At 40.0% G+C, this 13,679-nt stretch overlaps 1 protein-coding gene across 2 annotated transcripts in view; it reads right to left on the bottom strand.

The window, feature by feature from the left end:
• lrp5 (low density lipoprotein receptor-related protein 5) overlaps positions 1-13,679 on the bottom strand; it is a 180,160-nt gene that overhangs the window by 119,027 nt on the left and 47,454 nt on the right. For both annotated transcript variants that reach the window (XM_052029526.1, XM_052029527.1), the window contains exon 3: positions 7,001-7,198. In XM_052029526.1, the coding sequence (XP_051885486.1) occupies positions 7,001-7,198 (198 nt within the window). The remainder of the gene's footprint in view (positions 1-7,000; positions 7,199-13,679) is intronic.

Here is a 13,679-nt window from a genome sequence, read left to right as displayed (position 1 = left end):
GGACCAGTTTCCCGGGTGTGACTTTGTCAAAAACTTTACTGAAGTCCATGAAGATAATATAAGAAGCCATGCAAAAGAATCTTACATCATTAAGAGCACAGGGTTAGTGAGGCAAGATGTAATATTTTGGCATGGTTAGAGGATTGGCTAAAGATCAATAAACAGAAACAAAAAAACAAGAGTAAGTAAGGGATTATCTGGTTGGCAGACGGTTACTAGTAGAGTGCCACAATGATCAGAGCTGGGTCTTAGCTTTATCCCATTAATATCAATAACATATGAAAAGATAGAATATATCAAAATTTGCCAATGGCACAAAGCTAGATGGAAAAGTGAACTTAAAGAAGACTGTAGAAAATGTACAAAGGGATGTGGACAGCTTAAACATCTGCAGAGTAGCACCTTCTAATGAAAGATTATTGAATTTAAATTTTCACTCTGTTCCCTCACCACAGTTGCACCCTCCAACATTTTCTGCTCTTATTACAGAGGGATCTTGGTGTGCTGGTTCATGAAACAGAAAATAAACATGCAGGTGCAGAGAACAATTAAAAGGCAAACAGTATGTTATAAAAGTTAAGGAAGTCTTTCTGCAAGTGGATATATTTTTCTGAGACCGCAGCTGGAATTCTGTCTGAAGTTTTGATCAGGGAAGGACATACTTAGCCTCAAAGCAATAAAGTGTAGATTTACAAAGATTGATTCCTTTGGAAGAAGAGCAGTCCTAAGGAAGATCATGTAGGATTTGCCTATATTTCAATGAGTTTCAAAGAATGAGAGGAGTTCTGAGTAAAGGATAAAAGATTCTGGGAGGCATTGACAAGATCAACGCCAGAACATTTTCTCAGGCTGCATAGAACAACGAAAGATGGTATCAGGGTAAGGGTTTGCTACTAAGCAGGGAAATGAAGAGAAACTCCTTTACTCAGATAGTTGTCACTCTTTTAGATTCTCTGTCCTGGAGGGCAGTGGCTGTTCTGTCTTTGTGTATATTCAGGGCAGAGTTCAACAGATTTTTGGACATTAAGAGATCAAACCATGTGGCAAAATCAGACAAGATAATGGTTTAAAATAATGCATCAGACAACATCCTGTTAAATGGTGAAGTGAGCACAATGGGCAGTATTGTCTGCTCCCGCTTCTTTCACTTCTGTTTTTACCTTCATCATCAAAGAGAGTAACTGGGACAAGAAAACATGACTCTGTCCAGGTCATAATCAATATTTTTAAAAGTCGGTATTGTAATTCCCACTCTTTAAGAAAGTTGCCCTCCTTGTTGCAACTATTTAAAAAATATTCAGTCTTCAAGAGCTGGTATGACCAAATCTGGCAGCTGAAGATGGAAGAACAGGTGCACACCCACATCCTGTCATCCTGCTGCATCTCTAATCCCTGTATCCCACACAGCATTGAAATTAATTTTATTGTCTGCACACATCGAGGTTAAGTTTCTCTGGCAGAGATTGCCTTTGATCAATTTGGAACAAGGCTTCTGTAGAATCTATTATTTTGATTCTTCCTGGGACTCCAAGAGCCCAAATTGCCTATACATGGGGGCTGGGATGTTACACAGCTTGTATTGTGAAAAGGTCTGGCCAATCATTTGTCTAAATAACACATGGCATTCCTATGATCACAAATGGGATCAAATGGCACAAAACCAGGCAAAACAAAAGAAAATCTGAAAAGCATAATCCTACGTTGGCAAACACTGAATCTCAGAAAACTGTAATGGTCTTCCTCAAATTCACATTTCATGGGATCACCAGCCACTTCTTCCCCTCCCCACCTCTTTATGCTTTCTGCAGGGACCAATCTCTCCGTGACTCTCTGGTTCGCTCATCCCTCCGCCTCCCCAAGCATCTTACACTGCAACCGTAGGAGGTGCAACACCTGTCCCTACACCACCTCCCTCACCACCATCCAGGGCCCAAAACAGCTCTTCCAGGTGAGGCAGAAATTCACATATGCCTCATCCAACCTTGTTTATTGCATTTGGGGCTCTCAGACCACATTGGTGAGACCAAGCACAGACTAGGCGACTGCTTTGCCGAGCATCTGTGCTCCATCAACCATGGCCATCTGGAGCTCTCAGTTGCCAGCCATTTTAATTCCCCACCCTATTCTCACACCGACCTGTCCTCGGCTTCCTCCACTGCCCGGATGTAGCTTAACACAAACTAGAGGAAAAGTATTTCATATCGTGCCTGGGTAGCCTCCAACCCTACAGCATGAACATTGAATTCTCCAATTTAAGGCAAACTGCTCCCCCTCTGTCCTTTTTCTCTCTCCTCCTAATCTACCCACTTCCTCCTACACCCACCCCACCACCCTGCCCCAGCCCCCGATCACCTTGTTTCTTTCCCCTCCTCCACCCACTCCATCTGCCCATCACTCACACACTCCTCCTACCTGACCCCCCTCCCCGTACTGTTCCCGTCTCCCTACCCCGCCTCTCTTATTTGGTTCTATGCTCCATCATCCTTTCCCATCTGATTTCATCATCTGCAGCCCTTAGTTGTCTTCACCTATCACCTCCCAGCCTCCGTCACTATTTCCACTCTTCCCTTCTCCATCTGCCTCTCCTCACCTGGGTCCACCTATCACTTGTCAGCTTCACCTCTTTATATTGGCCATCTTCCCCGTATCTTTCAAGTCCAGTTGAAAGGTCTCGACCCAAGACATCAACTGTCCATTTCCCTCTACAGATGCTGCCTGACCCGCTGAGTTCCTCCAACAGTTTGCTTTTTGCTCCAGATTTCAGCATGCCTCTTGTGTCTTGTGCTGGAAGAACTCAGTGGGTCAAGCAGCATCTGTTGACATTTTGGATTGAGACTCTGCATCAGAACTTTATTTGCAAGCATAATGGTCACTTTAGGGAACAGAAGAATAGAAGAAATAGAAGCAAGAGTAGGCTATTTGACCCCTCATACACACTGCACTGTTCAATAAGGTCAAGGTTGATCTTTCTACATAAACTCCATGTCCCTGTTCTAAGCCTATATTCCTAGATTCCCAAATATCAAAAAATCTATTGCTTTCTGTCTTGAATATGCACAATGACTAAGCCTCCATAGCCCCCTAGGTGAATAATTTTTTTCCTCAATTTGGTGCTAAACGGCCAACACCTAATTTTGAGATTGAGAGTCCTGGTTCAAGACATCCTAACCAGTGCAAACATCATCCCTGCATCTATCCTGTCAAGACACATCAGAGTTTATATGTTTCAATGAGATCATATCTCATTTTCTTAAACGCCAGAGAGTATGTGTCCACTTAATCTCTCCTCACAGCACAATTTCCCCCTTCCCAGCAATTAACCTGGAGACCTTTGTTGTACTTTCTCTATTGCAAAAATATACTTCCTTAGGAAAGGAGACCAAACATGTACATAAATATTTCAGGTGCTGTCTCACTGGGGCCTTTTACAATTAGAACAAAGAACATTAGAGCACAAAAAGAGGGCCTTCGGCCCATGATGTCTGTGCTGACCTGTGATGCCAGTCCAAACCAATCCCATCTGCCTGCATATGGTCCATGTCCCTCCATTCCCTGCCTACTCGTGTGCATATCTAAATGCTCTTAAATGCCACCATTGTATCTGCTTTCACCACTTCGCCTGGCAGCACACTCCAGGCACCTACCACTCTGTGGTAAATCTCCTTTAAACTTTCCCTCTGTCAGCTTAAAAGCTATGTCATCTAACATTTGAAATTTCCACCCTGGGAAAAAGACTCCGATTATCTACTATCTATCTATGCCTCTCAGAATGTTATATACTTCTATCAGGTGGTCCCTCAGCCTCCGACTCTCCAGAGAAAACAATCCAAGTTTGGCCAACCTCTCCTTAAAGCTATGGACTTGGTAGAGATCACTTGACAAAGATTCCTCTGTACATCAGTGCTCCTGAGAGTCCTGCCATTAACTGTATACTTTCCTCTTGCATTTGACCTTGCAAAGTGCAACACTTCACACTTGACCGGATTAAACTCCATTTCCAACTGGTCTAGATCCTGATGAATTCTTTGACAACCTTCCTCACTATCCACAACTCTGCCAATTTTTGTGTTGTCACCTACATCTTTGTCCAAGTCATTTATATATATATTTCACACACATCAGAGGTCCCAGCTCTGATCCTGTGGAGCACCACTGGTCACAGATCGCCTGTTAGAATAACAGCCCTCCATCATTACCCTCTGCTTTCTATGGCCAAGCCAATCTTGAATCCAATCTACCAAGTCTCCACAGACCCATGTACCTTAACCTTCTGGATCAGCCTGCCATGAGGGTCCTTGCAGAAAGCTTAACAAAGCCCATGTATACAACATCCACTGCCCAACCCTCATCATCTTCTTCATCACCTCCCCAAAAAAACTCAAGAAAATTTGTAAGATATAACCTCCCTCACACAAAGCCATGCTGACTATCCCTGATAAGTTTATACTTTCCCAGATGCAAGTTGATTCTTTCCTTAAGAATCTTCTCCAATCATTTTCCTACCACTAATGTACAGGTCACAGATGTATAATTTCCTGGTTTATCTCTATTACCCTTCTTAAATAGGGGAATGACATTGACTATTCTCCTATCCTCTGAGACTTCACCTGTGACTAGAGGACACAAAGATCTCTGTCAAGGCCCCCAGCAGTCTCCTCTCTTACCTCTCTTAATAAACTAGGATAGATCCCATCAGGCTGTGGGGACATCCACCTTAATGTTCTTCAAGAGCCCCATTACCTCCTCCTCCTTGATGTTGATATGCCCTAGACTATCAGCATACCTCTCCCACCACCCCCACCCCCCCCCCATCTCACTATCCTCCAAGTCCTTCTCCTTGGTGAATACTGATGCAAAGTAACACCCACTTCCTCTAGTTCCAGGTATAAATTCCCCCCTTTGTCCATGAATGGCTGTACCCTCTCCCTAGTTACTCTTCTTTATAATGTATGCATAAAATGCCTTGGGATTCTCTTTAATCCTACTCAAAGAAATTTTATAGCCCTTTTTAGCCCTCCTAATTCCCTGTTTAAGTTCCGTCCCGCTTCCTTTATATTCCTCAAAGGCCCATTTCAATTTCAGAATCCTAAACCTTACATGTGCTTCCTTTTTCTTTTTGACTAAATTTGCAACATCACTCATCATCCAAGGTTCCTGAACCATGCATCCTTATCTTTCTTCCTTACAGGAACAATGTTGGCCCTGAATTCTGACCAGCTGGCCTTTAAACAACTATCACATCTTAGATGTGGACTTACCCAATAATAGCCACACCCAATCTACTCTTCCAAGCTCCTGCTAATTTTATGGTAATTAGCGTTTCCCCAATTTAGCACTTTTCCCCAAGGTCCACTCTTAACCTATCCCTAACTATCCAAATACCTACAGAGTAATGATCACTGTTCCCAAAATGCTCTCCCACTGAAACACCAATCACCTGGCCAAGCTCATTTCAATACAAGGTCAAGTATGGCCCCTTCCCTAGTTGGACTATCTACATACTATGTTAACAAACTCTCCTGGATACACCGAACAAATTCTGCCCCATCTAAGCCTCTGGCACCAAGGAAGCCCCAGTCAACATCGAGGAAATTAAATTATATCACCTACTACAACTACCCTGTTGCCTTTACATCTTTCTATAATCTGTTTCTCTATCTCCTGCTGGCTCTTGGAAAACCTATGGTATAACCCCATTATTGTGATTGCACCTTTCTACCCATATTGCTTCACTGGATGAGCCCTCCAAGATATCCTCTTTAAATGCCACTGTGATATTCTCCTCGATCAGTAGTGCACTCCCCCACCTCTTTTACATGCTTCTCTATCACGTCGGAAACATCTGAACCCTGGAAATGTTGAGCTGTCAGTCCTGCCCTTCTCTCAGCCAAGTCTCTGTAATGGCTACAACATCACAGTTCCAGGTACTAATCCAGGCCCTAAGCTCATCTGCCTTACCCGTAATACTCTTTTGCATTGAAATAAATACACTTCAATCTATCAGCCCCACCAGGTTCATTAACCTGGCCCTATCTTACTTGACCTAACCTCTACCTTCCCCTCAATATCTCCACATGCTGACTTACTGCTCTGGTTCCCACCCTGCTGCCATGCTAGTATAATCCCTCCCGAGTAGCACCAGCAAACCTCCCTGTGAGGATATTGATGCCCCTCCAGTTTAGGTGCAACCAGTCCTTCTTGTACAGGTCCCACCTGCCCTGGAAGGAAGTCCAATGATGCATGTACCTGAATCTCTCCCTGCTGTACCAGCTCCTTAGGCACATGTTTAACCATTCTATTTTCCTATTTCTTTTCTCACTAGCACATGGCACAGGGAGTAATCCCGAGAATACAACCATAGGGCAAGATTTCTTTATTCTTGTACTCAAGTACTCTTGCAATAAAAAAACACTTGCCTTCCTAATTGCTTCCTGCACCTGCATGTTGACTTTCAGTGATTAATTTACAAGCACACTCAGGTCCCTCTGAAGACTTAACACTTTGTACTCTCTCATGATACTACTGCCCATTTTCCTGCAAAATCTGGGTCATAGTGAGCACCCTTTTTAGTCCTCAAAGATTAGCAAATTGAACTTCTTTCTCTGAGCAAGGATGTTGTTTTGCATGGCATTTGACTGTTAGTGCAGCATACACAGCTTGGAGAGAAGTTTACTTGCAATAAAGAAAACCAGAGAGATGGCCATTACAAATTTGGGAATTAGCATCAGTAAAAAATATCAGTGCAAAATATTACCAGTCTGAAGGTCTGATGTTCTATAAATATCATTAAAAATTATAGTTCTACTGTAACAGGAAAAGTAGTAATGTGGTTCAGACATTATGCATATGTAAAAATGTCATTGTGCTTTTGGTTACATTAAATAGCTACAATGCTGTTATTCTGAATACAACAAAAAACTGTCAGTGAGGTATATCAGAATAAGTACAATGAAGCAAGTGTGCTAGAATCTTAACTGACAAATGTTTGAATGAAAATTACCTGGAAGAACCATCCAAGTTGGATCTATGAATAAAACTTAGCTTTGCATCTGCCCAATAAAGTTTCTGTTCCTCTATGTCAATTGTCAGTCCATTTGGCCAGTAAATATCAGAGTCCACAATGACAGAACGACTGCTCCCATCCATACCAGCTCGTTCAATTCTTGGAATTTCGCCCCAGTCTGTCCAGTACATGTATCTATAAAAATACAAAGAAGAAATGCTGAAAAAACTTAAAAACAGACATGGACTTTGTTCGAGTTTAAGATGGTCCCAAATAATATGTGGTTTGTTAATTATAAAATCCACTGAGATATTACACTGCAAAGATATTACACTGCTGTAAAATCTGCAGTTGTCACAAATAATTGTTTTCAACAACTAGTCTTAATTTGCCCAGTATTGAAGACTCACCTGTTGCAGGCTAAAAAAATACATACTCTACCAGTTGCATGCTTAGCTTTCCAAAAAAGTAATGAATAGAGCTAAAAATGCAGGTTATTTTTATTTATACAGTTTCTGCTCAAGTTTCTAATGAGCACCCTTTTCTTTCATTTCAGAATGCATCCATACCTTCTCCATGAAAAAGGTGATTACTAGTTAGGGAAGCTAGACTTCCTTCACATTTGCAAACATGATGTGATCTCAGTTTTTTCAAGAATTAAATTCAGTCAGAATTCACTTAACCACACTGTACTTGACCTTCCTCACAACTTTGGTGCCACTCAGTTAAGACCACAGTGTGATAGTAAGACGTGCAGACTTGGAAGAACTCAGACACAGTTATTACTCTGCGTTTTATCACCACATTAATAGTTTAGAATGCCCCGAGTTAGTATGAAATGCTATACAAATGGAATTCTTTATCACTTCCATCTATGTAAAGCTTCTAATTGCCCAAAGTTTTAAATGCTTGAGTTTTCATCATCTTCCCCCCCACCCCACCAATGCTCTTACCCTTTTATTTCTTTTAGTTCAAGCTCATCAAGTTGATTTCTTTCCTGCCATAACTGAATGGGAAAGTTGCACCCAAAACATAAATCAAATTGATGGTGCTCTTACCATAAGAAGATTAGGCTGGTGGTAGAAAAGTAGAGCTCTGTGCTTTCATCTGAAATGTAAAGTTTAGTCAATGCTAGAAAATAGACAGAAGTAAAATCAAGACTTTTCCCTCAAGTAATGCAGAGGTGACAATGTGTCAATAGCATTGAAAAGGCACAGCCTGTGACAATGCAAAACAAGGCAGAGGCCAGAGAGACAGGGAGAAAAAAAAACTAAGGTAGAGAAAGATATAATGAAAACGGGCAGATAGGCAAAGACAGAGACACACTCAATCCATACTGATATAGAGAGTGACGAAAAGGGCCACATACTGAGGCAAAGAGAGAAAAGAAAGAATAGCCAAGGCTTTGACTTTGATGTCTACATGGTTGAATTGTTTACAATGTGCAGATTGTTCCAGAGAGCAGAGAAATGCTGGCTTGTGAATCACAGAAGCCTATTTTCACGAAACTCTGTGTGAAAAATAAAAATAAATCAAATAAATTTAACTTTTGTTGATTCTTCCAAGTTCTTACAGAACACCCACTGATTGATTAAATGGATAAAGGTTATCAACCAATTCAAAACCATTTGATATCTGAGCAATTAGAGCTGCATAAAATAGTTCTGAATTATTTGCTTCTTGGCTTTTTTCTGCCTCATCCACTGGGAAAACACTGTGTTTCAAATCGGTGTCCCTGCAAAAATAGCTTGCCCAAGATCAGAGATTCCAATAAATCACATCCTAGCACTTCACGTCAAGGCATGCTGAAACACCACAACAACTATCTGGATTTTGTGGTGTTGCTTATGATCTGGCACCTTTAATTTTTTTGTAAATATACAAATACTGTCACTGTCAAACTGATAAGCTATATAGCACAGTACAATTGATTAATTATGTATATAGGGAGAAAAATATTGTTTACTGACTTTTAACACCAGACACTATTCTTCCATAGTATGATTCCCTCTGAACTTTTTAATCAAAGGTACACTGACAAACATTTCTAGAACCTTTGTACAATAAGGGGACAGTGAATCCAATCCTGGTATTTGCTACTCACTAGAATGGACAAGAATGGTAGTAAAACCAGAAACCTGCATGAAATAGGTGCCATAATTTTGAACATTAATGTAGAAGGTAGCAATTTAGTTGGGGCTGTGCCAAAAAATATTCATGGCTCTCACTAGCAATACATAAAGCACACAATCTCATTCCCAGGATGGCATGAAAAACTAACTGATCAGATCTGGAAGAGAAAGGAAAAATGATGAATGAAGGGTCATTCATTGTAGTACCTCCTTTTACAGCCATATCAAAACAAGGAGTGGTTTGAATGCTGCACTTAGAGCCACAGCATGCTGAAGAAATAATGGTCGAATAAGGGACCTTGTGAGGTAAATGTAAAACATTCCACATGACCTAGTCCCAGGAATTCTCCCAGTGTTTTAATCAATGTTTATGTTTCAAGAAGTATTTAAAATAACTCCCAGAGCCAATCAATATTTGCCCTTCAATCAACAGCCCTTAAAAGATCATCATTTTTCTCACTGCTATGAGAAAAATAAATTTCCCCACAATACAAGAGTGAATATTTCCTAAGTTATAAAAAGTGTCAAGATCTTTTATTCATTATAGAGACCTTGGCACCGCTGACTAGATCAGCATTTATTATCCCTAATTGCTCTCAAGAAGATGAACCATATTGGATACAAAGGTCCAGAATTAACACAGCTATAGTGAAGGAATAACAAACTATTTCCAAATCAACACAATGTGCTACTTAATGGGGAACTTGCAGGAAACAGTGTTCTTTTCTGCCTTTCTACTTCATGGTGCAGAGGTGTTGTGGTTCTTGTGAACATCATCAATAGCCTGTCCTGGTCCAACCAGTAGATGCCATGGCCAAGAAAGCTCACCAGCGCCTCTACTTCCTCAGGAGGCTAAAGAAATTTGGCACGTCCACTTTGACACTCACCAATTTTTATTGATGCACCATAGAAAGCATCCTATCTGGATGCATCAGATAAGATAAGATCAGATCTTTATTAGTCACACGTACATCGAAACACACAGTGAAATGCATTTTTTACGTAGTGTTCTGGGGGGAAGCCCGCAAGTGTCGCCACAGTTCCGGTACCAACGTAGCATGCCCACAACTTCCTAACCTGTATGTCTTTGGAATGTGGGAGGAAACCAGAGCACCTGGACAAAACCCACGCAGACACGGGGAGAACGTACAAACTCCTTACAGACAGTGGCGGGAATTGAACCCGGGTCGCTGGCGCTGTAAAGTGTTACGCTAACCGCTACACTACCGTGCCTGCCCCTCACGGCTTAGTATGGCAACTGCTCTGCCCGTGACCACAGGAAATTGCAGAGTGTTGTGTTGAGCTGTGTCCACATCATGGAAATCAGCCTCCCCTCCATGGACTCTGTCTATACCTCTCACTGCCTCAGTAAAGCAGCCAGCATAATCAAGGACCCCACCTATCCCAGACATTGTCTCTTCTCCCCTCTCCCATCAGGCAGAAGATACAAAAGCCTGAAAGCACGTACCACCAGTCTCAAGGACAGCTTCTATCCCACTGTTATAAAACTATTGAACGGTTCCCTAGTACGATAAGATGGACTCCTGACTTAGCAATCTACTTCCTTATGACCTCACACCTTATTGTCTACCTGCAATGCACTTTCTCTGTAGTTGTTACACTTTATTCTGCATTCTGTTTTGTTTTACCTTGTACTACCTCAATGCACTGTGTAATGAATTGAGCTGTATGAACAGCATGCAAGGCAAGCTTTTCACTGTACCTTGGTACAAGTGACAATAATAAACCAATTCCAAAACTGTCAAACAGGGGTATACCTCATGGACTTCTTGAGTGTTGGAAATGCACTCATCCAGGCAAGCGGAGAGTAATCTTGAAAAATATTACACAAACCTGAGTCCTTACTTTCCAACAACAACAACAACAACAACACCTTCAACATACGTAAATATCCCAAACAGAAACATGTTTGCCTAGATTTACTGGTTACTTCAGGTTCATTAACACCAGCCCCGGGTTAACCATCAAGATGTGCAAGCACATTCCAAGAGGATTCTCCATTTTTCACTAAAGAAATCTCACTTCTGCTCTTTTTGATAGTTGAGCAGAATATAAAATTACACGTTGTGACAATTTAAACACAAAAGCTGGACAAAAAAATTCCATTATTTATAAATTCTGCTCCTCTGATAAAATAGTATTAATTTCTGCTTATTATTTCTTTAACTTAATGAACAGTACTACTGTAGCCAGCATAGGATATTTTATATATTTATACACTGCATTATATTGGCAGAATTAACTATGTAAAAAGAACAAGGACAATGATTTTTTTCTTTGCTTTTGAAATTAAATTCAATTACGATTACAATGTTAACTAACTCAGGAGATTGAGATTTAATTATTGATCCTAATCAGTGTGAGATTTAAAACCTAAACTTAAAAACTATGCCATGGGAAATGACTTTAAGATTGCTTCACACATTCATCCGAAATGTATGGCCCTTTTAATGAAGGCATTGATTTATTTTAAATTAAGAGGTTAGTCCCAAACAGGTGTAGCATTCAAATGCCTGTATTCAACAATGTCCTAACATGAAAATTTAGTATAACTGTACAAGTTTATTTTGTGGTTGGGCCAATGGAGACCAGACAAAAGAAACAAAAAGAAAATGGAAGGATATAGAAATGAAAAAAAAAGCAAAAAGCATGAATGTATCATCAAGAAAGAAATAAACCAAAAAGAGGAAAAGAGATAAGCAACAAAAAAAAGATGCAGGAACAACAATGGAAATGAAAGCATCAAGAAAGCAACTAAATGGAAACCAAGAATGAAAGTACCTATCACTATAAAACTATTCTTCCACTACTAAGCGAGAGACAAATTTAACTTTCTTTGGTATGTTTACACTAGCATAAATTACAAGATATTTAATCGAAGTACAAGTGCATTTAAACAAACAGTTAAAAAAATGACCATACTTTGTTTAAAAATCTAAACTTGCTGACAGTGATGAACAATGCTACTGGATTGGTTATCAATGTGCACACATTTCTATCTACAAATAATTTGAAATAGAACTGGGGGGTGGGGGGTGTGGATATGTAGAGATGCTGTGGTCATTTTCCCTGTGACAATTGCATACTTATTGCAATTTGACTCAGTTTGGTGAATTTTAATCACGTCTCTATGAGCAACTCTTAAAAGGGATTTTGAAAGACCAATTTCCGACTGAAACCACATTCAATTTCTCTACAAAGGCAAATCCAGCAGCACTTTCGATTCACTGAATCCTTTTGAACTATATTTCTTGTATGAACATGTATTGAGTGCTTTTTATTTTGAAGTTTAAACCAGTCCTTTCTATAACATTAACATGAATTATCTTCTACCTCAGAAGTGTATAGAAGGAATAGATGGAAAACTTTACATAAGTGAATCTTTTATAGCCTCATGGCCAATGGAGCTCATATCATTAATTCAGTGCTTTTGTATAATGTACAATATAAATCTTAAAATATTGTTGCAATGTAGTATCTTAAAGGGGAAGACATAGTTACAAAGTGCATTTTTAAGCACTCATTTTCCTAAAATGACAAAAACTTCCAATTAAAAAGCAAAGAACTGCAGATTTTGTAAATCTTAAATAGAAACAGAAAATACCATTTTTCTCTCTCCATAGATACTGCCTGACCTGCTGAGTATCCCCAGCCTTTTCTGTTTTTATACTAAAACAATCAATATTGGTTAATTCACTGAAGCCTGCAAGGGCACACATCGGAATTAAGAGGAAGAAAGAAACATGATGGATCGGGCAAGAATTCAAATAATAATTTCCAAAAATATCCACAAATTCTCACAAACATTTAGCTGACTACACAGTATTTGTGGAGAGGGAAAACAAAGTCATTATTTCAGGTCAGTGACCTTTCCAAATCCACTACTTTCAGCGAGCTCTATTTCATATTTCTAGTATCCACTTTATTTTGCTTTTGTATGAAAGTTTCCAAGTATTTTTCCATATGACATTGCTTACAAATTCAGCTCCAGATTATCTATCTGAAATGGATATTGAATCTATGCAGAAATCATTTTTTTTAATCATAGAAGGAGTGGCACAGTGGCATAGCAGTCAATGCTGCTGCCTCTCAGCTCATGTAATCTGGGTTCGATTATTACCTTGGGTGCTGACTACTTGGAGTTGGTACTTTTACCCTGTGACCACCTGGGCCTTGCTAGATGCTCTGGTTTCCTCACACATTCCAAAAATGTGCTATAATAAATGGCTGCTGTAAATTACCCTAAGTATAGATAAAAGCACAGGAATCAAAAAGAAGAATTGAGAGAGAATAAGTCACAGAGTTAAAGGAAAATGAGGGGGGGAATGGGACTACTAGAATTGTTCTGCTTGGAGCTGGTATGGACCTGATAGGCCAAATGGACTCCTTCTGTGTCATAGTAAGTCCATTTTTGTACCTTGAAAGAAGAATTCCAGAGTTCCTCAACCTGTATTTTCACATAAATTTTTCAAGATACCTCAGATTAACAAAATTTTCTGTGAAATATCCAAAGGTCTGACATC

This window comes from Pristis pectinata, chromosome 14, assembly GCF_009764475.1.
Source record: "Pristis pectinata isolate sPriPec2 chromosome 14, sPriPec2.1.pri, whole genome shotgun sequence".
NCBI lineage: Eukaryota > Metazoa > Chordata > Chondrichthyes > Rhinopristiformes > Pristidae > Pristis > Pristis pectinata.
The sequence above is the reverse complement of the archived record's forward strand: the minus strand, read 5'-3'. Positions and strand labels throughout refer to the sequence as shown.